Below are 24528 nucleotides of genomic sequence, written 5' to 3'. Positions count from 1 at the left end.
TGCGTAGTTTTAAAGATTTAAACATACATAGGGACAGACAGATATAGGGACAGAGAAAGCGACTTTGTTTTATACTATGTAGTGATAAACTACAACACTCAAAACTTCGTACATTCGCTAAATTGCATATTAATCAACTAATTGTCTGTCGGAAAAGGTTCCTTTACCATGGGCACTGACACTATAAATACTTTGTACAATATCATAACTCTAAGACCTATATTAACTTAATTTACTTTGATTTATCAAATTTATCGGGATACGCTTAGAGTATCACTACATAGTATAAACCAAAGTCGCTTTCTCTGTCCCTATATCCATATGTATGCTTAAATCTTTAAAACTACGCATCGGATTTTGATGCGGTTTTTTTTAATAGATAGTGTGATTGAAGAGGAAGGTTTATATGTATAATAACATCCATTAAATAGTGGAGAAATCAATAATAAATTACAATTTCCGAAGCGAAGCGAGCAAACGTTATGTCGGAAGACAGCGCAATGCTATACAGAAACAAATGTGAAATATCAAACTGATTGGGGTCAGCTGGTATCTTTTTTTTTTTAAATTGAATTGCTTTAATGTTTAGTGAAACCCACCGAAGAGAACCGTTCTCTATGCCAAAGAATAATCTTGGAGCCGAAAATTAAAACTTTGCCTTTTTATTACTTATTTCATATTAAGACCATTTATTTCATTATCACATGTTTTTTAGACCTATTTTTAATACGTACTGTATGAATAGTATAAATAGAACAGTACACAACACTCTATGGGCATAAATTTACAAAACGCTTTGTTAGAAAGACAAGTTATCAAGAAGTAAGACAGAGTAAAACAGTTTCCAATCGAGGTGGATAGATGCCGCTACAAATATGTATTTGTTATCAATCGTGCTTAAGTTAATTTAATGTGTTGGCTTCCTTTAATATTCAATTATTTTTCACTGTTTCGAATTTAACAATTTGATAAGTCCGCGTATATTTTATTAGTAACCACACATGTGCACGATATTAGATGGTTGATGTTGAATATGAGTCTGTAAGAGTCAACGCCTTTGTCAAGGCCGCGGGCGTGCTTAGGCCGTGCGTACAGCACACAATCGCAATTCGATCACGTACTATGCACCGACACATCCTTTTTTTCTATGCACTCTTATCAGCAATAACCACACGACACGCCACTAATATTTAAAGATAAACAACTTTGACGTTTGTGTCGTTGCGGAGTTCATGATTCATACTACAAATAAATTATGAGAAAGATTACCACCTACAGTTGTTCTAGAATGTTCTCCGATAAAAACATATTCATTACTTACTGTTGTTCTAGAATATTCTCCGTTAAAAGCATACTCATTGCCTACTGTTGTTATACTTAATATGTGTATTTAACTAATGCGATGACAGTCACAAGGCACAGCATTATCTACACCATGTCCATAGAATGTGAAGTTGGAGATGTTTATCGTATTGTAGCATTATGATGTGGATAGAACAAACCTGACCCGGTTGCACTATTATTTGCAACAATATAGACAGAGGAAAGTCGGACGATGTAAAATTTGCGAACAACTGTCGGGTGAACGATCGCGACGGAACCGGTCGGACAGGCAACTCGGCAAAAAGGATCCTCCGGAGATCGGAGAATGCGCCTTCGTTGTGCTGCGACGTAGTCTGCTTCACTACTCCACCAAACACCAGATATTTCCGGTTCATTTTTTTTTATCTGTTCGTTAACGTAGAACGTTTTTAGATACGTTAGTCGAAACATGTTGATAGTTTTGTATTTTATGTATCTTGGTTTTAGTATTTAACTACTCAAACCTGAGTCTAAAATACAATTATTACAATTCAGTTTGCCCACTGAGTTTCTCGCTGTATCTTCTCAGTGGGTCGCGTTTCCGATCCGGTGGTAAATTCTGCGAAGCACTGCTCTTGCTACGGCCAGTGTTAGCAACACTCCGGTTTGAGTTCCGTGAGCTCACCTACGCGTTAGGGCGAAGCTGATATAAGCCTCTGAAGGCTATCAGCATAGGTAGGGGAAAAAAAATAATTCTGGTTTTCTTCGTCAACTTTTTAAGAATTATTAAAAAAAAAACTTACATAAACTTCATAAATATGTTTGTCAAAATTTGTAACAGTAAGTAACTCGGCAGAAGAGAGTTACCTACCTTTTAATTTGCATTTGCATCGTTTCTCATATACGCTTGTTATAGGTATAATGGTGAACTTATTTCTAGTCCAGTTATATTTTACAAAATTAACTTATTTACAATATTACTCCTAATATTTTAATCACGTTTTCCGTCTGGCAGTGCCAATTAAATCTATACATTGCAACATCATTTCAATTTAATTAAAGCCCTCATATCAATAAGTGTAACAACAACAATATTTTTTTTTTCGTTTGCCTGATGCCCACAAATCGAAGTCATTCCTGATATTAACATAAGTAATTATTTAAGAAAATACATTATTCTCCCAATAGTTTTAGGATATTTTTATTATTACTGCTTAAGCTTATGGATATGACTATTCGGGCTGGCGATTGTTAAAAGCTGTTTATGAACATATGTATATACATTAGACACATATAATCTTTTAACTAATATCAAACTTTTACGTCCCTCACACTTCACCGGGAATATAAACACAGGCGCTTAATGCAATTATAAAAACAGGATAATAAATTCCAATCGTCTATTTTAGAGTAGGTAACAGTCTTCTTGGTGGTAAAATTATTAACCGTTTTTAGTTACGCCTATTGGTATGTTTTTTTCCTAATGAACAAGTCTTCAAGGAATATTGTCTTGTGAAACCATTACGAAAGTCCCTTGGTTAAATAAATCTATTGTGACAACAAATCCTTCAATATATAAGTATGTTATCGCAGTCAGATTGTGGTGTTCAAACTGTCGAAATATCACGTACAATAATTAGTTATATCAACGCATTCAAAATTACGTTCTTAATTATGTTCTTTCTCTCTTCTTTTTCTCCACCTTATCCCACTAGGTGGCACAGCTAATTTTTCTCTTCCATTCTCTTCTATCAGCCGTCATCTCAACACTCCTCTCTCTCTCATATCGTCATTCACACACTCCATCCATGTCTTCTTCGATGGGATGGATGTAATGTGCTCTGCGTCAACCCTGTCCCGCCGTTTCAATAGCCCCGACTGGGCTCCGGCCCGGTCCGAGGTAGGGCGCCGGTTGTGAGCGGCAGGAGTTTTTAGTGAGGTTCAACTCCCACATACCCCACCTGCCGCGCGGGTGGGGATCCGGCGATTTTCTCCTGTGGAAAAAAAAAAAAAATGTCTTCTTCGATCGACCTCTTGCCCCTCTACCTTGCACTACCATTTCCATACATCTGCTAGTCACATGCATCTTCTCTCTACGCATCACATGTCCATATCACGCTAACCGTCCGCTCGTTGCTCCTTTGTTTACCGGGGCTATTTTGATATACTAATTCTTAGGAATTTATTTATATGCATAAATAGGATTGAAGATCTATACTTTAGTCTCTCTTCAATCGGTCCCTCATTGTTGAGGATCGTGAGTCCGTTTGATTCCGTCAACTAGCTGTCTCTATCGATCTTGTTCTGTAGCTTGGTGGAGTGCGTCGCTGACAGGTATTTTTAGTTCCTCCGCTATTTGGTCCGACCATCATTTGGGACCTCTACCCCTAGGCCATCTTCTCTCGATTTTACAGGTCACCACAAGACGTTCCAAATTGCTGGTATCCCTGCGTGCAACATGACCAAAATACCGCAATATCTTTTGTAGATAGGTTGTGGATAGACGTTGAGTCTTTTCTATTTTTTACTGCTTAATAAGTCTTATTCATATTTAATGAAATAAAAGAAAAAAATTGTAGGTTTTTACATAAAGCATTAAGACTTTTTGAATACTTTAATTGATATATTACGTTGTTTCAGGCAACAATGGCAAGGAGAAAGAAAATTCCCGAAACAAAGAAGCAACATCACCAGCAGCTCGGTCTGCGAATGGTGAGTTACGTTTTATGTTACTTACAAACTAATTATAATGATTTTGTTTCATAGGTAAGAGGAACTGCTAAAACGTATACTGAAGAAATTATTAGGTATTAATAGCGCTCCTACAATTTTGAGCAAATTTAGTTTTCAACCGCACAGATTTAGCTTTGACGAAGATGATAATAATCAGTTTGCAGCTATAGTCGTAAATACGAATGCTTGAATCAGTGTTTAATAATCGAGTTTCGAATGGGGGATTGAGGGGCCAACACCCGCGGGGAGCAGTGTCCGGGGCGGGAGGTTCGCGTCTCCGGGGGTTGCGCCGCGCAGTCGCACCCCGCACCCCTCGCTGCAGAGACACCGGGACACCCCATCATGCCACACATTTTGCGGAAATTACAATCTATATTTGACATCGCGATTCACGATTATTATAAGCAAAACGGTTACGAATTTCTAAGACATGGAAACTACTTAGACATCGGACGATATATCGGATATGATTTAAGCAATATTACTTCGATGACGCAGTTTTCTTTTGTCAATGATGAGTTACGGTCATCAACGAATCACTCCGCATCCTTAGCGGCCAGTAATTAACACATAGATCCGGTGTTAAGGCACGTCGTTGTTTGTGTTTGTTTCAAAATGATTACAATAACAGGAACGCTAATAACGAACGTGTTACATTATTTAATTAGATTATATAATTAATGCACAATAACAATGTAATTGCTCTTATCGTGGTACGTAGCAATAGTTGGCTACCACTCAGTCCGATTATACGAGTATTATTAATAAATTGTACAATAAATGTATTATAGCTTACAATACCGTCTTTACCATAAGGGCACACGAGGCCCGTGCCCAGGGCCTCCATTCTCAGGGGGCCCCTAAGGACCGACAATTTCTCTCACACATTTATTCTCAAACATTTTTGTCGGGCACATTACACTTTTTTCACAAATTAGTAATCTTATCAGAAGGTACCTATTTATAAGGCATACTACGCCATTATGGCCGTATATTATGGCAGTATAATAAATGGTCATACTCAGTAATTTTTTTTTATTATAATTCGCTTTTTTACTTTCCAAAAGGGCCTCAAATTCTTGTGTGCCCAAGGGCCCCAGCCTAATTTAAGACGTCCCTGATAGCTTACTAAAAGACACTGCGGCTTGTAGTACTACAACGGTTTGATAATGGAACATGGAAACAATTTCGACATGATGGACGTGTTGTATCAACAGAACGAACGCAACGCCCTCATATCTGGACTTCCGTCTATCATGTCTAAACTCCGTTACTATTTCATAACGATAACTATTACTGTAATTTGATAAGAGAATTGTTTTCATAATAGTTTTTGTTTTGTAAAGGTTTTTTATTTTATTTTTGAACGAACCCTAATTCTGCCTAGGGCGCATTCGACTGGCTAATTTAAAGTTTGTATGAAAAGTCAATGCAATTAAATTTCACCTCCGCATTACACGTGCCTTCACAGCTGCGAGACTGAGCATTTTGATTAGCCATTATGATTTCAGTTTCATGAGAGTCCTTTGTATACAAAGTTTTCCTAAGTACGTTCTTGATTACTCACAGCGGTAATATATTAGCAAAATACTTAAATATACAGTCAATATCATTGGAGACTGTTTCTCGCGTCCCGACGTATGCGAATAAAAAGTCTAGCTTGACTCACAGAGTAGGCGGTCTGCGAATAATCAATACTTCAACCCTTACCGAGCCAAAGTGTGCGTAATACAAAAAAAAATTGACGAGATAGAACGAATAGAACACTATAGAAACTTCAAATAATTTAAAGACTAAATTCCGAATACATATTTGAAAATAAATTTAAAACGATCTGAGCTTTATTATTATTATACTAAGTCATAAATATTTTATCCCAGAAAAGGCTTAACATTGCAAGAATTTAGGAGTAGATGACATCATGTACACAACAAACTCCACTATATCGGACGGAGTGAACTGTTCACTAATTGGTTGTGTCCTCAAGTCCATTACTGCTTTATGTGAATGTATGATACAAGTCTCTAGGTATTCGTTAATTGTTGAGTCCCTATCGTCAGCATAGATAACGTCGCGCCTACTTTATCAGTTAAATGCTTAACCGTCTACAAAAAAAAAAACATGTGACAAAGAGGAAAAAGTTAATTTTTGATTCGAATTTTTTTTTTGAAACTTAGAAATGCAACTTCGAAATAGGATTCATGCTTTCTCTTCGTACATTATCATAAAGTGAAATACGTTCACGAGTGTTCAGGTCTACGTATTTGTTGAGATTATATTCATGACCTATGCAAGTGTAGTGTTCGCTCACGCGGCCCGCCCTAACCTGAAACCCCTTCAAGTCATTCAATTCACTTTTTGCAAGATAGCCGTCGGAGCACCATGGTTGCTAAGGAATGTGGATCTCCATGATGATCTGGAGCTTGACTCAGTAAGTATATACAGTCGGCATCATTGCGTCACTTTGGGAAGATGGCACGACACGAAAACCCTCTTGTCGTGGCCGCCGGAAATTACATACCCGATCCTGTGGACCGAATGGTAAACAGTTGACGTTGCCCTAAACGCGTCATTACGAATCCTCCCGATCCATTAACGGTGCTTTTAGGCACCTCAAGCACTGGTCACCGTCCTCGCCGAACCCGTCGCTTGCGACGAAGGACTCTACAAGTAAATTAACCCATAGACACAGCCCACTGAGTTTCTCGCCGGATCTTCTCAGTGGGTCGCGTTTCCGATTCGGTGGTAGATTCTGAGAAGCACTGCTTTTGCTAGGGCCAGTACTAGCAACACTTCCGGTTTGAGCTCCGTGAGCTCACTTACACGTTAGGGTGAAGCTGAAATAGCCTCTCAAGGCTATTAGAATAGGTGGGAAAAAAAGAGATTCTAATTTCAATGTTAATTAGTTACCCTACTGAGTTTCTCGCCGGATCTTCTCAGTGGGTCGCGTTTCCGATCTGGTGGTAGATCTGCGAAGCACTGCTCTTGCTAGGGCCAGTGTTAGCAACACTTCGGTTTGAGCCCCGTGAGTGTCACCTACTAGCTCGGTGAATCTAGAATAGCCCCTCGAGGTTACTAGAATAGGAAAAAAAAAGTTAATTAGTGAGAATTGTGTTGTCCCGGTTTTTTGCTGCCAATGTGCAGACGTTCTCAGAGCCCACCCGGGTTTCGTCTATACCAATAAAAATGTCATACATACATTTTGGCGGCATAACAAATACAAAACTTACCATAATGTTCATGTAATGCAGTGTAATGTATTCAATGTAATTATTATTATAATTATTCAATGTTGTTAATGATATTGTCAGTCGTTGCTCGATCACCAAAAGACGACATTAACTAAATGCTGAATTTGGCAAGATCGGATTACAAAACTCCAGCGGCTAGTAGGTATTTCCTCTGATTTTAACGCCTTTATAGACGCCTATTGGCTTTTATATTTATTCCTAGCCCACAGCAGCTGGTAAACATACACGCGATTTACACACAATTTGGATCGGTTCCAGTGTTAATACTTATTTGTGTATACAAATGTATTAGGTGTCTTGTATTCTTTTTTTCTACTTTAAAATGTATAGCTAATAGAACTTGCCAGAATGAATTTCAAAATCGACTTAAAAGATCAAGTCCAACCTATTGGTATTTTTCACTAAAAATATGTTTGTTGAAAACAGAGACAAAAAAATATAAAACTCTAAAAAAATTATCGTCTCAAAACTTAGCAGCAACGTTGGCGCAAAATTTTATGGTACAGTTTCACCGATAACACATTTAGTAATAACAATCGGCTAACAAATTCAAAAGAAATTAGTTACCAAGGTAACTAAGATAATGTACCAACAATACAACTGGAAACCCGACCTTTTTTAATAACGTAATGTACATATATTTAGACCATTTACATTTTTATTTCAAGACTGGAGGTGGCGTAAATAATTTGATAGAATACTCATTATAAACGCAAGCGTGATAGTGTCATAGTAGTGAAGTCAACGAACTTACTTACAGCGCACATATGTACCTACCTACCGTTTGTGTACAATTAATAATTCATATCGGCTTGCCGCAAATACATTTGGTCTGTCTTTTTTACGAACTTGTTTCTCAATTCAAAGCTTGTTTGTAATTATTATTTTAACATCTTCATGTTAACATCTTTCCGAGAGACTAACCAGTGATACAATGTGTTTTTTCGTTTACATTTTAATAATACTTTAATTTTCCCGTAATTGATTTAAGCTACATATTTATCTGCTTATTCACAACCCGTTACCGAATATAGTAACGATGAATAATTTTATATTGATTACTCAGAGTCCGACTAATATTTACCTTGTCGCATCAACTTGTTGTATTAGTATTGATATGATATTTTGTTCCGCTAACAACAATTTCAACAAATCTCACATTTAATACACAAATTCTAAACAACAACACCCAGTGAGTATAATCGTTCGACATCAACTGAGTTGAGGCCAGATGATGAGGAGAGAGGCCAACAAGATTTTGTGGTATTTAACAGAAGCTAAAGTCGAGTATACAATCCGGGATTGAGCTAACTGTACTACCTGCTACTACTGTTCATTAATTCGTTTCTCCTAAGTAATTCCTGTAGGGCAAAGTACCATTATCCCTGGTTCTGCCGCGATACCATGTCTTCCAATTAAAGTAGTCTTCAATTCAATGCAATTGAGACTACAAACCTCATATGCGTAACTCAGTGCGTATATCGATCTCAATTAATTCTAGAACATAGACAGAATGTAACTGATTCTATCTTGTCTCTGAAACATGCAACACATATTGCTTAATATTCGTTGAAAAACCAGAGGGATCGCCACTTTTTATTACAACATTACACAATGTTAGTGGTCTATACTATACATCTTCAACTAACTATTACCTAAATAAAAAATTAAAATGTAAAGTCCCAATGCTACCCGTGATGATTTTTGATCATTCAATAACATAACAGAATACTCGTATTTACCAATTTTATCTACATAAATTGGCTGCATGGTGTCAACCTAAAATAGCATGACACCATTTCTTCCCGTAGGTGTCGTAAGGCGATTATGGGATTCATCGAAGAGTGGGCAACAGCGTTCTCTGGGTACTAAAACATGATTGCCAACGTATACATAATTACTGGTGATAGGACGTACTATAACCCCGAACGGTACCTACCTAAAACATGAGAACAATTAATCAAAAAATACTGTAACAATAGTTTTTTTTGCATAGATTGGTGGACGAGCTCACAGCCCACCTGGTATTAAGTGGTTACCGGAGCCCATTGACATTTATAATGCCACCACCCACCCTGAGATATGACTTCTAAGGTCTCAGTTAAGTTAGTTACATTAGTTATTTACATTAATTGGTCGGGGTTTTCGATCAAATACCTTAAAAACTATATATATTTAAACAAACAACTAAAGGCGGATGATGCGTATCTTTTCATATTTTACCGCTACATAAATGTACCTACATTTCAATGTCAGTTTTCTTTAGATAACTCCTTACTCATTATCGTTTTAAAGTATATTTCGAATGCTAGACACTTAAAAATAAAGCCAATAAAAATGTAACATTATCTACTGTTCTTCTGTTAATGTATTTGTTAGAATTAAATGCAGGTTACGAACGATTTAGTCCCGATTAATTTCTTATTTTATTGCCTTGGTAGGCAGATGAGTGTATGGCTCACCTGATGCTTTTATGTTGCTAGATCGTTGAACCAGCTTATATCTCGTCTGGTGATGAGTGGTTACTGCAACTCATAAACATTGCAACATGAATTCCGCCACCCTTTATGAAATATATACAAGGCAAAACTTGCAAGAATTGAGGTTCCTCTGTTAATCCAAAAGCTCGACATTTATCTACTCCATGCTGTTCAAACTATTGTAAAATGTAATTACAACAAAAAAAAACAAGTAGGTAAACCACAACACAAAAATATTTTATTTGTGAGTTAAGTGAATTAGTTTTATATACTTTATTAGGTATATTATGTATAGTTCATAAAATACCACCGATTAACAGATAATTAATAAACCATTGTAAGTTTGTAATTAAATTAAATTTACAATTTCGGAATAGATAGCTACTTTTTCTATTTGAAATAATTTAACATGAAATTTACAAGGAATTTTTTTGGCAACGCGTTCGGTGAAAGCTAATTTTTCAAATTATTGTTCAGTTTCTCTACTGTATTGCTATGCACTCGTTTTGAAATCCAATTAGTTTTACATTTTGCACAACCGGTAAATATTGTTTATTCGCCTTTCACGTTGCTAATTAGTGCATCGAGCTATCGTGTTAAAATCGCGTATGGTCTGCAGCATCTTCAACAGTGCATACCCAGTCTTATGTTAGAACGTTCGAATATCATAATGACAATAAGTAATTTTGTAACAATATCGATTATTATGAACAAATAAAACATTGATTAAGACGAACAATGCCCTTAATTATGTATAAAGTCCACTTATATTATCGTGATGTCTGTGCTCAGAATAACAAATATCACGTTTTCCTGTAAGTACCTACTTTGTTTCGTGTGGTTATTCAAAGATTAGAGCAATCGATTAATCTCAAATCGATCACACAAGATCGAGTTTAAAATTGTTCAGAGAAAGGATTTCAGGCCACAGATTTTTTTTTTATATTAGCACATGTATACTAATAAAATTGTTATTTCTCTTAAAATATTTCGGTATGGTGGATATTATTCTCTCTCGGTATTAAAAACTAATGGCTTAAATTCGCATTTACGTTCGCAGTAATTAATAACTGCTAGTTTCATTTAGTAACTGTAGCGTGGTCCCCAAGCTCCTCCCCGTCGCTTGCGAAAGGGCTTGGCGAGAAAATTAACCCTCAGATACAGTCCACTGAGTTTCTCGCCGGATCTTCTCTATGTGTCGCGTTTCCGATCCGGTGGCAGATTCTGCGAATCACTGGTCTTGCTAAGGCTAGTGTTTGCAACGTCGTCAGGATAGAGCCGTGAGCTCACCGACTCGCCCGGTTACACTGGCATAACTCACGAGGTTAACAGCATAACCTAACAGGTTAACAGCATTGCCATCATTGTTTACTAAAATAAATATGAACAAAGTTAATAATTAATTGAAGTTAATTGTCAATAATCTATACTCTATACTAATATTATAAAGAGGAAAGATTTGTTTGTTTGTTTGTTTCGAATAGGCTCCGAAACTACTGGACCGATTTGAAAAATTCTTTTTCCATTAGAAGCCGACATTGTCCCTGATGAACATAGGCTACTTTTTTTTTATTTTTTTTGGTTTCATGTATTTTTTAATGTTTCCGAAGCGAAGCGAGGGCGGGTCGCTAGTAAAGTTAATAAAGTTTCCAATAAAGTTTTAATTTTTAAGTCAATATTTATTAAATACTCCGACCGCTCTGTGGGAAACCTTTGATGACTTTGCAACATCAACCTATATTGAACTCGGCTATGCTCTATTTCACCAATCCGTTACTCTGAGATAAAGAGGAACATTTACAGTAGGTAGGATCAAACGATACCTGCTATTATATTTTAAATACAATAACACCATCGTTACAAACACATATTTCTTCACCAATTAAAAACTGCTACTCAGGCAGTTACCACAATTGATCTCTACATACTAATCTAGGCGTAAATTAAACATATTATTATTGATGGTGTAGGACGCATTTCCAGTTCAATCTATCTCTGCCGCGTAGTAGTCATGTCCTTTGGTTTGAAGAATTGAACTGCCCTTAAACTTTACGATTTAGACTTCCGCCTGGTGTTTGAACGTGAGTGGGGGCATTCACGTGGCGCTATGTATGGGTTCCGGTAGTAAATTATAAGCAATTTTTGTGGCTCATGCGCCCTTTAAAGCAATACAAAAGGAAACAAGAAGCTAACGTACCTAAGATCGCCTAGTTTACATCTAGAGTTATTCTGAATATAGTGAACTGAATGTGGTAGATACATTGGAATATCGTATTTCAGATAGATATAATATCGGGCACCGTGCGGTGGTTGCATCCAAATGCATGCAACCGACCAATAAATATGTAGTTATTTTCCTTTATGCTGTATCGACACTAATTAATTGTACAGTCGAAGTTTTAAGGATAATCTAAGTCTCACAACTAACATTGGTATTTGAAACTAGGGCGCGGTTATCAACATTTTGCAGAAGAATGTCGCATTTGTAATTCAGTTTAGTGTCGTTCCTTTTAATTAAATAATTATTGTTTAGTGTTTGAGTTACATTTTATGGGGGAAAAAAACGACAGTGAACAGTAATTACGCGATATTTTTTTGGGTTCCATAGCGTCAAATGTCAAAGTAACTTATCTGGCTAAAAAGCAACAATGTATTTTTTATACATATTTTTTCATGTTCGTGTCACAGTTTTACCCGAAAACTTCATACAACATGGATGTAAAAGATAACATTCAACAAAAAATCAACTGCACATAAATAAATTTATCCATAAATAAATTAAAATCCCACGGACACAAACTTCTATATTGATTTTTATTTAAGTCACAAGTGGATGGAATATGAACTTTTAAAGTCGTGAAGTTTTCTCACTAGTGTTGAGCGGTTGATAATTGATAAAGCCAAGACCCCATTGACACAAAGTTTCAATTGCATTGGTTCAACAATTTATTAAAGCAGAATGCATGATCAGGCAGATATAGAGCGAACTCCGCACTGACTCATTTCTCACCTTACATCCAAAATAGTGTTATAAAACGAAAGTATCTGGCATATTGTAGTGGTTGAGAGGGATAATTGGGATGCGGAGTGGTATCATTATTAATACGAAAAAAAAAACTATTATCAAATGAGGAAGTTACAAATAAGACAAAAAAACCAACAAGTTCAATGAAACACTAATCAGTTTAAGGGCTCGTTTGTTACATTCTTAAAATAATAAAAGGAAACTTATTAAACGGAAAATTGAAGTTATTTTGGATAAAATTTAAATCATAGTAAAAGGCTTCTCGGTAATGTGATAATTAGTAGGCATTGTCAAATAAATGTATTTCTGTTGGTGTTGGTTAACCGAATGGAATTATATAAGTAGCTGTAATAGGAGCCAAGTAGGTAGCTCGTGTCGACTGCGGAGGCTGTGCTGTGAAGCTGCGATCAATACGGGCCGACATCGCCGCGCGCCGCCGCGCCGCCCGCCTCGCGCCTACGAAAGCGAACGCACCGACCTCACTGCCCTTCACCGACGTGTCATCGACCCCTACATCCCGCACGCTTGAACCCCGCTTGCCTTGCGCCCCTCTTATCACTTCTCCGACTGCGTTAATACGAATGCTCAAATAAATCCTCGAATAATAGTCGATTCATTAATTTAAAAACAGAATATTTGATAATTCAATTAGTAATCAATTTAAAGCTTCCTTTTTTGATTACATGCCGAAATTAAGAGCTAACGCTAAATATATTTCCATGTTCTGTGGACAGAAGCGTGCATTTTTTGAGTTTTTAAGTTTAAATAAAACTAAAATCTCTAGGCTAAAACTTTTTTTGATAAATGTTCTGATACCTAAATTGACGTTTAGATGGAACAAAATAAAAGCTCCTTTTAATAAAATACTTGTTTAAAAGGCGTCTAATACAATGTGCAGAATGGCATAAGTTTTTATATTTCAATAATGCACAACATGTTGTTCTTATCTTTGCGGGAAGTCTAAATAGTGAACTTGAAATAACCCGACCTCCTCTATGTTAGCCACAAATAGTGTAGTCGATGACGCAGTATGTAAAAATAGACCGAAAATAGAGTTTAATCGATAATGTGGTGATTAGGAAAAACCCCTTACAATTGGTTTCGCGAGTTTATTGATTTTCTTTATTTTAATAAATATTAAAAATTACCAAGCTAGTATTGTATACTTGTATATATTATATATATTATCTTAAAATCTACTAAGACAGCATTAATACCATTATAATGCTTTGCTACAATATTAAATGTGGTAAATCTATTTTAGGAAGCGTGCAAAATATTTAGGACACGTGCTGGATTCTTACTGCTTACCCAGTTATTTTTGTCTGAGCCATTAGTGACTTACTTTTTGCGATTCTATGTATGTATGCTTCTTGCATACCTATTTTAATTACGGCTACGGCTAACATCAGATGTGACCAGTAACCTTCAAATCAATGGAATTGATGGTTCAAATACTTCAAATATCTCTTTATCCTTTTGACTGCCGTTTAGGTCACCGGTGCCCTACGCGGAGCACTGAAGTAATTATGTCGATTTCGGTTACAAAGGCGCCGGAATATCTAGTAAACTAAGAGACCTAAAAGACTAAAACATACATTAACAAACTAGTCAACGTTAGTCAATCTAGGCGCTTATTAACAGAAATCAACGTAATAACTTCAGTGACCCACATGGCAGTCAAAGGGTTAATTACCTATTTATATTCTAATCGTAATAAAGAAAGGGATTTTTTAAACTTACATTGCCTATATATCCCATTAGTCAAGAGGTGCTACGAATGCGATTAATACATACATCTAATTCGGAAGACAATTTTTGTAACTAAAAAAAGAACGCTTTTTGCGCCTTCGGTTGTAACACTTGTTATTTAGCACTTTTTTTTGTAAGAGTATAGCTATGTAATCGATTAGTGGCATCTTAACAAATACCTAAAAAAATTGTGAATACACTAAGTAATCTTTTGTTTTTTTTTTCAACAGGAGAGGAACACCCAGGTCAAAAACAACGAAAAGGATTTTTCAGAAGTCTCTGGAAGAAATCGCGCCATTATTCATTGGAACACCCGTGAAAAATTGACCAAATTACGATAATTTTACTATTAAGTCGTTAGGAAGCTTTAGTATTTCAACACATCTAGTACGATGGCGAATTATAAATCATTGGGTATTTATGAAAGGGTAAAATGATTTTCTCATTTACAGAACATGAATTTGAATTGCTTGCAATATCATTATCATCTTTCTAAAGTAAGTTACGTAAAAATTGCAATATAATATTTGATTAACACGTGTATATTGGTTTTTGAATGGTTATTCGACATAATTTATTTGTAAGAATTAACTCGTGTTTGTATTTAATTCAATAATTTCTTATAGAAGTGTAGAAATGTAGATAACCAAGTAGAATAAAAATATGGCATTCATTTTAGCCTGTTTGCTAATTTCGAGTAAAGTTTTGATTTTATTATTCTATAAGTAACACTACAGTATAATATTTCAACACAATCAATTAGTTACGATCTTGAAGTGTACTTTATAAAGAACCAAGATCAGCAAGGTATTATTACTACAAATCTAACATTTTATACCAATCGACAATTCCTTGTATTCGAGTGTACTTAACTCTTACTATTGTAGATTTGTCAACATTAAATAAATAATGTTAATTAGAATGTCTGCTTTTTATTACACCAATCTTCGTAACAAACCAACAATGTTATCAATTGAAAGTACACGTAGCAGGACATAGTTTTGACAACTATAAAGGCATTCAGATGTTTTATTCATGATGCAGATGTCATTTAAGTAAATAATTATACATTATCTTCTAGTATTTACTGGGTTTTTTTTCTTCTATTCGTTTTCATTTAGGTGGGAAGCCTCACCAAAGCCGATACATATCGCATGGTACATTCTTTCCCCCACCTCATTACAGGAGGTTGAAATTTCATATTATTATGGATCTACTGGGCTTGAAAGAGCATGAATAAACCTTTTATAGCACCCATGTGGGTTACGTATATCCAGTAACCAATCAACTTTATAGAATTCGAATATTGATTGATACATTAAAGTATTGTCACCGCTTGTTCCCTCTGTTCGATGGAGGTTGACAGTACTTGCCAAATTATCAACCATTGTTTGCAGATAGCAATCACAATAGTCCGTACGTTACGTAGGTACGAATTGAGCTCTGAATCGAAATGAAAATAATAAACTTCGATTATTATACCGTTTTTAAGACAAGAAGTACATGTTTTGTCAATTGAAACCTGGTTTACGACATGAAAATATTGTAAATGACTTTTAATTAAGAATGTAGTTATAAATCAAACAACAAGATATAATACAAATCATTTTATTATCAGATAGACACAGTTCCCATCGCTTATCAGAAACAATGTACAAAGCTATAGTAGTAATATCAAATATAAACAATATGCACCCTTCGATTTCTGCAAGCCTTTTCTGAGGTTATAGGGTAATTAATTGAGCGCTTCTATTGTCTGCAGCTAAGAAGACAGTTTTAAACAGAATGCAAAATGTTTATGTTCTACTACATAATATGATTATAAAATGCGGCAAAAATAAAAACAAAGCATAGCAGATTTTTGAAATAGCAAAAGGTTATTACGGCGCGAGTCCTGCGCTGCCGCCGCTTGTGCTTGGATGTAAATTCACACGATGGTTCCAGTGGGACTAGAGATTTTTAATTAAAATTGTAATACTTGGGTTTCAGTGCCTTTAAATTTGTAACAAGCCCTTAGATGTATGCTTATTTATAATTATATATATATATAATGTTGTAAAATGTTGTTACAGTAATTTCATTACGTGGTTATTACAAATTCTTTTCAAGCATCAGTACAAGAAACAATCATGAAGCTATACCGTTTTTGTGCTATGTCCAACTGAACAACAGCTTAGCAATCCGCGAAGTTACTTACGTACAATGATGCTTGATAAGAAGCCTAAAAATCTCTATACTTCATGCTTTGTTTGAGATCAGCTATGCAAAGCTAAAAATGCTTCACTATGACTGGTCAATAAAAGCAAAATTTTAATACAAATTTAATTCATTATGCAGTAATAATTATTTTGAGGAGACGGTGAGCGTATAAAAAGGGTCCAGAATCCACAAAATAATCACATGTGCACACTAAACTCATCACACTGATTACGCCGCCATAATTTATCGAATATCAAAACAAATGAACGGTCCTCTTATCACTTTATAGAATATACAAAATGCAGTTACTTATTTCCCCGTGGAAAAAATATTATCTTATAGTACTCTTAGATCACGGCGAGCTTCGACCTGAAAACAATAATTACTTTAAGTATAAATAAATAAACAGTGCATTCAAAATACACTCTTGAGATACTCTTTTGTAAGGAACTTTAAACCACTGAAAGAATAAACTGTATAACTAAGTAACTAATGTTAGATATAATTAATTAGAATTCAATAATCGCACCTCTAATAACCACAGGTAATTAAATATTCTCCTAACTTCTCCACAACAGATGCGGCCTGCTGAGGTTGGATGGGTTCTTCATAGAGAGAAATGACCACAGCTGAAACAAAATGATCCATGTAATACATTTATTTTTCAATTTTATTACTATGATGTTGGCACTGGACAGACATCACACTGAAATCAATAACAATACCAACTTCACTTTAGTTTAGTTTGTGGAAGCTGTTATGCTGTAGATGGCATTACCAACTTAACTCAAACCAACTATTGGTTTTAAAAATACGAATGTTTAGCGAAAATGCCAAATGTTTAAGCTCAGGCACGGTGTATGCTTATTACTATATGATACGATTACAATATTACTCATTATTTTGCCTTCTAATTTTTTTTTTAAACAAGGTAATAAAAATATAATTATATTTAAAGAATGGCTCTTTGAATAAATTTCAACTGTGTTACCAATATTTGCCTCTTTTGGTTGACAAGATTACCGACCACTGCCCCAGCAATTTCTTTTGGGCAAATGTAACTATACTTGTAACTATACTTGAGACCTTCGAACTTATATCTCAAGGTGGGTGGCGCATTTACGTTGTAGACGTCTATGGGCTCCAGTAACCACTTAACACCAGGTGGGCTGTGAGCTCGTCCACCCATCTAAGCAATAAAAAAAAAAATGTAAAATTAAAAAGTTTTTTTGCTTTCATAAAATTTTACAAATACCACAAAATGCATCATAGTCATATATATCTATGAATGTTCTGTCACTGTAGGACTATAGAATACTCAGTAGGTGAATCCATGTTTCCATCCACCCAATTCTTTTTCTTCAAAAGATTTTCTTAATTTCGAATTCTACTAATTACCTTGCTGTGTCTTCATGCAATGCACGCCGACCTTGCCAAGCTTCGCGCGGATGATATGGTCTGTGCCACTGAGGTAGATGTACCGCGTGCCCGCTATCGTCACGCCGCCACTCGTTAGCAGTGATTCATTCTCAAAGCCAGCCACAATCTTCGCCACTTCATCTTTTGAAATCTAACGAACAAAAGTTATCTTAGTTTAATGCAGCATTTTTAAATCATCAAAGTGATTTTATTCTATACTTTGTACTGAACAGTAAATGTTTTTTAAGACATTAGAAATTAAATAGTATTAAATTTTAAACAGTGTAAATACAGACAGAGTATTTGTATCTATAAATATTATGTATGTTATATATACACATATTATTATGTTTCAGTAATATCACCTTCACACTACACCTACCAAGCTTCATCTCTGCACTCCCCTAAGGTAGACTGTTAGAGAATGCCTATGGCATTAAGTCCGCCTTTATACTTTATAGTATAAGAAGTTATAAATAAATAAATAAATAAACAGACAAACCCATGGCCTGTCTGATTTTAAGTGGTTACCACTAGCCGCCTATCAAGATTCCATAATATTGTTACATTACTAATGTAGCAATATTGTATCAATTGACATGAAGTAATTAATAGCAATTACATAAATCATAGTTGGAATCTATATAAGTAACCTTTTTAACTCCAATGAAAAAGAAAACTAGTCAAATTTACATTGTCATATTTTTTTTGTACCATTTGTGCTGTACACTTTTTTGATATTTAGATAATAAAATCGTTTTTATATATTGATGATATCATTTATTACAAAAATTCATAAACCATGGCAATTTCAGCAAAAATGTCAACCTATTATTTTACCTCTAAAGGTTAACTAACTTTTGTAAACCTTGTTACTAAAGACTATCATAAAAAAGATTTAATATCAGATATCCATTAAGTATAGTAACAAATAACTTAAAGAACACTAAAGAAAATAAGATTATTGTAAAATGTTCATAGTCTTCAACTTTAATATATTTATTCTGCAATGTCAGATATATAGATACATATTATCTTTACTCTCACTAAGTATTATAACTATGCAATTATTATATATTCTTTTTACAACTCTCCCCGTCCTTCAATAATTTAATAAAGACTAAATTCAGAACTACTAAATATTTTTATTTTGACTCGTTATTTGTTGTTGGTCTTATTTACTTTGTATTAGAATTAAGGATTATTTTGCCAATTTAATTTCAGCCAATTAATTAGACCAAGTCTTTTGCACAGTTAAAATATCGACGCTTGAAAGGCAAAAGTGACTAAGCGACAATAACTGCTTTGTACATAAATGATAGGCAATAACCATATTTGATGCACAAAAAAAATATATTTCTAGGTCTATGAAAATTATTTCAATCCTACAGCTACTAGCTAGATTCTACTACAGCTGGATTCGTTAAAATAAATTTAGTTTTCAGGTATTTCAACTTTAAATTAGTCTACTGTAAAGTTCACACATTGTCGCTTAGTCACGTTTGCCTTTCAAGCGTCAATATGATTCCAGTGGCCAAAATTTGATCTCAATTAACTTGGATGGAATATTATTGAATATACATATTTCAGATTTATCACACCTCTGTCCACAATAATTTATGAATTAAAATAGATTGATTGATTTGTAATCTATCAATCACAAACCAATAAAAAAAACACAAATAGAGGTTTTGTAAATATTCCCTTTAAAACAGAAATAATTTATGAAATTGATAATAAAATGATGATATTATTATATTATATTATTTTGTTTATTTTAATTATACATCACAAATTTTTATTATATTTTTTTTGTTTTCTGATATTTAAATGAAGTCTCCTCTGCACTCTCTGAGTAAAAACAATATTTGGGGAGGTACATCCCAACACCACTATGAAAAACACAGATTTTTTTAGTGAAATTCCACAAAAACAAAAAAGTAAGCAAATTATCCTGAATTCAGTTTCAGTTTTCTCAAAACCTGTTCTCATTGACTTTTTGTACATGACTGGGATAAAAATCTCTAATTCTATACATTTCATAGGAATTTTCATATTTTACCAGTTTTGAGAATTTATTTTCTCCTAGTTATATATTAAATTTTATAGTGATGTTGTTGGAACAAGTTGAATTATCTCTAATCTCTACCAAATCTCCCGTCTTTCAAGCAACCAGGTGCTAGTTGATGTTTTTTGCCTAAATAATTGCTGGTAACCTAAGAGGCTATTCCATCTACACTCAAGGAGATTTGATGCATTTTATTCTTAAATATTAAATAAATATCAACAAGGCAATTGATTATTAGTGTAGAGGTCATCTCAGTATAAATAATTATTTAAATTACTGGAATCAAAATCTCCTTTATGTAATAATGTAAGGATTCAACCCTATTTTACCTGCCTGTGTTCACAAAAGATCCAATATGAAGAAATGCCTAATAGCCTTACAAGATATCCCTGTCATATGGAATCTTACAAAATATCTTGCTTATATATACTTAAGTATCATGTGTTTGAATTTGAAGGTTTTGATGGATATTATTGCTGGATATTGCTATTGGAACTTGCTGATACAGCAGTTAACTTGACTGCAGAGTAGATGTTTCGATTCTCAAAGACAAATATTTCTGACCAAGCCTGGGTATTTAATTTCAATATAGGCATATGTAAATGTATTTCAGTCTGGTTTCCACGAGGAAATTGTAGTTTAGGGCCTGGTAACCACTTGATATGTCAATTTTTTTTTCGTTATTCTAAAGCAATCAAGAATTGGATCTCGACTGAAGTGGTATGGTAGATTGAAATATGATATCTATTAGCATGTTTCAGTACTGCTTAACACCAGTTCTTCTTTGCCTTTGTCAAGATTAAAATAACTTTTAACTTTTATAAATCAAGATCAAGGGAATAGTCACAATTAATGAATATTAAATGTTATAGAAATGGTTACTTTTAAACTACACTTACATACCTGTGATAAAATGCCTTTTTTTTAATAGCTTTCCAGGATACGTTATTTTATTATTATCTTTACATAATGTGAAGAAATAAATAAATTGCTTTAGCTAAGTTATTGAACTATTAAATAAATGATGACTCATTTTTCCAGCTGCTAAAAATATTAAGTTATAATATATACTTGAGTTCATCTATATAAGAACTTTAAGAACGTTCAATAGCATAACTAAATAGTCTTCTTATAAAAAACCTGACCTAGCCTCTTACATCGCAGTAAGAAACCGGCCGGCTTTTTGTCTTAAAGGTTTCTCAATCTTCATAATTAAGAACGATAAGACGGTTATATATTTTATAGAGAATAGGCAAGCATAAAAACAACACACCATAAGGTTTTGAAGTGTTCTACCCAAATTCTTACGTGATCTAATGCAATTTTTTGGATTCCACATGTCGCCATCTTGTCAAACTTGTCGAATAGAGAATCTATTAGTCATACTTTCAACGTATTACTCTAGTATCGACAATTGTTCCAAAAAAACAGTACATTGAAAGGTTTTTCTTGATGACTATAAAAATATTGGTTTTATATAAAAAGCAACTTACTTCGAAGCCTTCCGACTTTGCCCACACATTGCCATCATGACCGGCAATGGCAGCTTTTGTGACACATCTAGATGCCATTAACTGTTTGTCGACATAATCTTGCCAGCTCATTTTGATTAAGTTCAATTAAAAATAAAACTACACTTAAACACAAGATACTCCTCACAACGAGCAAACGCTCCACACGAACAAAAAGCACTGCCGTTTCAAAATGGCAGCGGTGCTACTAAGTCAACCGGATGTGAGTTTTGGCCAACATAACAGAAAATCCAGAAAAGCCAATCGATGAAAATAAATTTAACATGACATTCTCGTTCACGACACTAATAACTAATACCATCGACTACGATTTCATGCATGCAATTGATGAAATTTAGTTACCATTTTTGGAGTATTAAACAATTAATTTATCATAAAACTAGTCTTACATATCAGGGTTACTTAGTTATACTTATAAGCCTTTTTGGGACTTGTTGGTGACCTCTTAATTTTTTTTACATTGTCCAAAACCTTTTTAAAGCCCAGAAATGCTTTAGGTGAGTGACACTGAAATGACCCAAAATATTTAAAGAAAAGTCAAAAAAGCAATATCTCCAACTAGTTCTTTCAAAAATACGGTGTTATCAGGTAAACGATAATAATATGATAGATGAATGAAATATTCATCATTTTAATCAATTTATTGGTTGGAGTTGAAATCAACACATTTTTGGACTAATAAATTTCCAGTAACTTGGTTACTAGCTTGCTTCTATGTTGTTGCTATGTTTGAAACTGGAAAAATGTCGACAAGTAAATTGTTGAAATAATCCATAGCAGTGTGTGAGATTTTGTGCTCTGTCATAAATGCCCCTAATTATACCTCAGCTCTTTTGACTTGTCGACTGAATGAATTTTAGTATCGTCAAATACTTTTAAAATTGAAGGCTGTTCACTGATCCGTTGTAACTATACTTGAGACCTTAGAACTTATATCTCAAGATGGGTGGCGCATTTACGTTGTGGATGTCTATGGGCTCCAGTAACCACTGCACACCAGGTGGGCTGTGAGCTCGTCCACCCATCTAAGTAATAAAAAAAAAAATCCCTTTAATTTTATGCTTATGCTTTATACCATAATTATGTCGTTTAAAAAGACACTCACCTCAGCTGTCGTATTAACAGCACATAAGACGCATATAGCTTTAAGTAGATAAGTCAGGTGCTCACTTAACCAAGATGAAAAGTCCATGTTACTTTCCAATTCAGATCGAAATTTCTGTTTATATTTATTTTTTTGTTTTTCTCCGACCCGAGTCTTTTATTTTTTTGTAGTAGGGGAGCCATTACCATCACTATTACTGTCTATACTAGCCATTTAACAACTCACAAAAGGAAAAATGTTTTTTTGTAATTTTAATGATACGAAACTTTACCTTATAATCGTTACATTGAAAACCAACAGAACAACATTAAAATATATGAATGAATGAATGAATCTTATTATGCTGGCAAAGTAAATAATAGTACATTTCATTTAATTTGATTACATACTTTTCTATTTGGTCAGCTTATGAACGGATGAAACGTGGTGGAATGAGCACGGAGGGCGGGGATTCCCTGATTAGATTATTAGTGCTGTCATATTAATATCAATGTCACCTGATCTAAAAAAAAATCTTCTTTCTTTCCTATTACCCTCTGCTGTGGTGTAGTGCTCAAACCAAATCCTTCCATTTACATCGGTCTTGGGCAGTTTGTTCTAGTTCCTCCCACGTCATGCCCAAGACGCCCAGCTCCTGCTCCACCGAGCAACGCCAAGTTGTTTTGGGACGGCCTCTTTTCCTTTTGCCAGACACTTTCCAGGTCAGTGCTCTCTTGGATGGATGGGTTTTCTTAATATCTCTCCTTATCCATTGGCGTCTGCCTGATGATCCTCCACAGTTTTTTTTATTGCCCTTGTAAACAGATGAGCATACGGCCCACCTGATGGTGAGTGATTACCGTTGCCCATGGACTTCAACATTGCCAGGGGCAAAGCCAATTCACTGCTTACCGTAACCTTACAGCTATTTGTTAGTGATCGTCTCAGCCCAAAAGATTTTCAAACATTTTAAAAACAGTAACGAAAATCAAAATTTCAATGTCAATCATTGGTAAAATTACAAAATCGTAAATTACGGTAATTTTTTTTACCGTATAAGAGGTGGTATGGTAGGTAGTAAATCGAGCAAAATCGAGCAAAATTACGGCATGTCTACCGTAATTACGGTTAAAATTGCTGCTAAATAAAAAAATTATAAAAGATATAGACATTGACAGTATTTGAACCAAACAATTTGGAAACTATTGGCATGATGTATCTAATCTACAATTCTGAAATGATTTACTAAGACTTTGTACTTTTGTAAAAAACAAACACTATTATTGTTCACTAAATAATAAATAGTGTTTTTTTTTTTATTAAAATACTATTTCGAATGAATTTCCCTTTTCTTATATAATTATTTTTATTATTTATTAGCATTATTTTAAGGATAAGCACAGCCATAATTTACCTGAATTATTTTTGAGCTAAAAACGGTCACCTTTTCAAAGCTGATTGGCCATCTTTACCAACGTTGGGAACAAAACCAGTCATTCTCATCAGTGAAAATTAAAGTGTGTCATATTCAGATTTCTCAGTTAAATAAATGATTTAATTTACAATAATAAGTATATATTGATGAGCCAAAGGCTTTTTGGATTAATATCTCTCAGGTTAAGCCTCATGAATTCATCTAGCCTTCTGTGCGTAGTTGGAATTGCTCCTTAGATTACTAAGGAT

The 24528-nt window shown here is 34.5% G+C and overlaps 2 protein-coding genes across 4 annotated transcripts in view; one reads left to right on the top strand and one right to left on the bottom strand.

The window, feature by feature from the left end:
• The window catches only part of LOC114248347 (uncharacterized), a 138833-nt gene extending 123368 nt beyond the window's left edge, over positions 1 to 15465 (top strand). For all 3 annotated transcript variants that reach the window (XM_028181558.2, XM_089740334.1, XM_089740335.1), the window contains 2 exons: positions 3943 to 4014; positions 14774 to 15465. In XM_028181558.2, the coding sequence (XP_028037359.2) occupies positions 3943 to 4014; positions 14774 to 14862 (161 nt within the window). In that variant the 3' untranslated portion in view covers positions 14863 to 15465. The remainder of the gene's footprint in view (positions 1 to 3942; positions 4015 to 14773) is intronic.
• A 670-nt stretch (positions 15466 to 16135) lies between these two features.
• On the bottom strand, positions 16136 to 21961 carry chic (profilin chickadee). Its single transcript, XM_028181564.2, has 4 exons — positions 21723 to 21961; positions 18141 to 18312; positions 17272 to 17371; positions 16136 to 17111 (listed from the first exon to the last, which is right to left on the bottom strand). Exons 1-3 carry the CDS (start codon positions 21831 to 21833, stop codon positions 17274 to 17276), a joined length of 381 nt encoding a protein of 126 aa, XP_028037365.1. The 5' UTR covers positions 21834 to 21961; the 3' UTR covers positions 16136 to 17111; positions 17272 to 17273.
• Between the last annotated feature and the right edge of the window lie 2567 nt (positions 21962 to 24528).

This window comes from Bombyx mandarina, chromosome 04, assembly GCF_030267445.1.
Source record: "Bombyx mandarina strain Sakado chromosome 04, ASM3026744v2".
Lineage (NCBI taxonomy): Eukaryota > Metazoa > Arthropoda > Insecta > Lepidoptera > Bombycidae > Bombyx > Bombyx mandarina.
Note: the sequence above shows the minus strand (reverse complement) of the source record. Positions and strands in the feature narration are given on the sequence as shown.

Bases quoted from the DNA above. Each gene is read 5' to 3' on its own strand.
- chic (XM_028181564.2), bottom strand. From the start codon at position 21,833: ATGAGCTGGCAAGATTATGTCGACAAACAGTTAATGGCATCTAGATGT. The intron at 18,313-21,722 runs GTAAGTTGCTTT...TTTGTTCGTTAG, and splicing joins CAAAGTCGGAAGGCTTCGAA to ATTTCAAAAGATGAAGTGGC. The intron at 17,372-18,140 runs GTAATTAGTAGA...ATTTTGTTTCAG, and splicing joins TTGCATGAAGACACAGCAAG to CTGTGGTCATTTCTCTCTAT.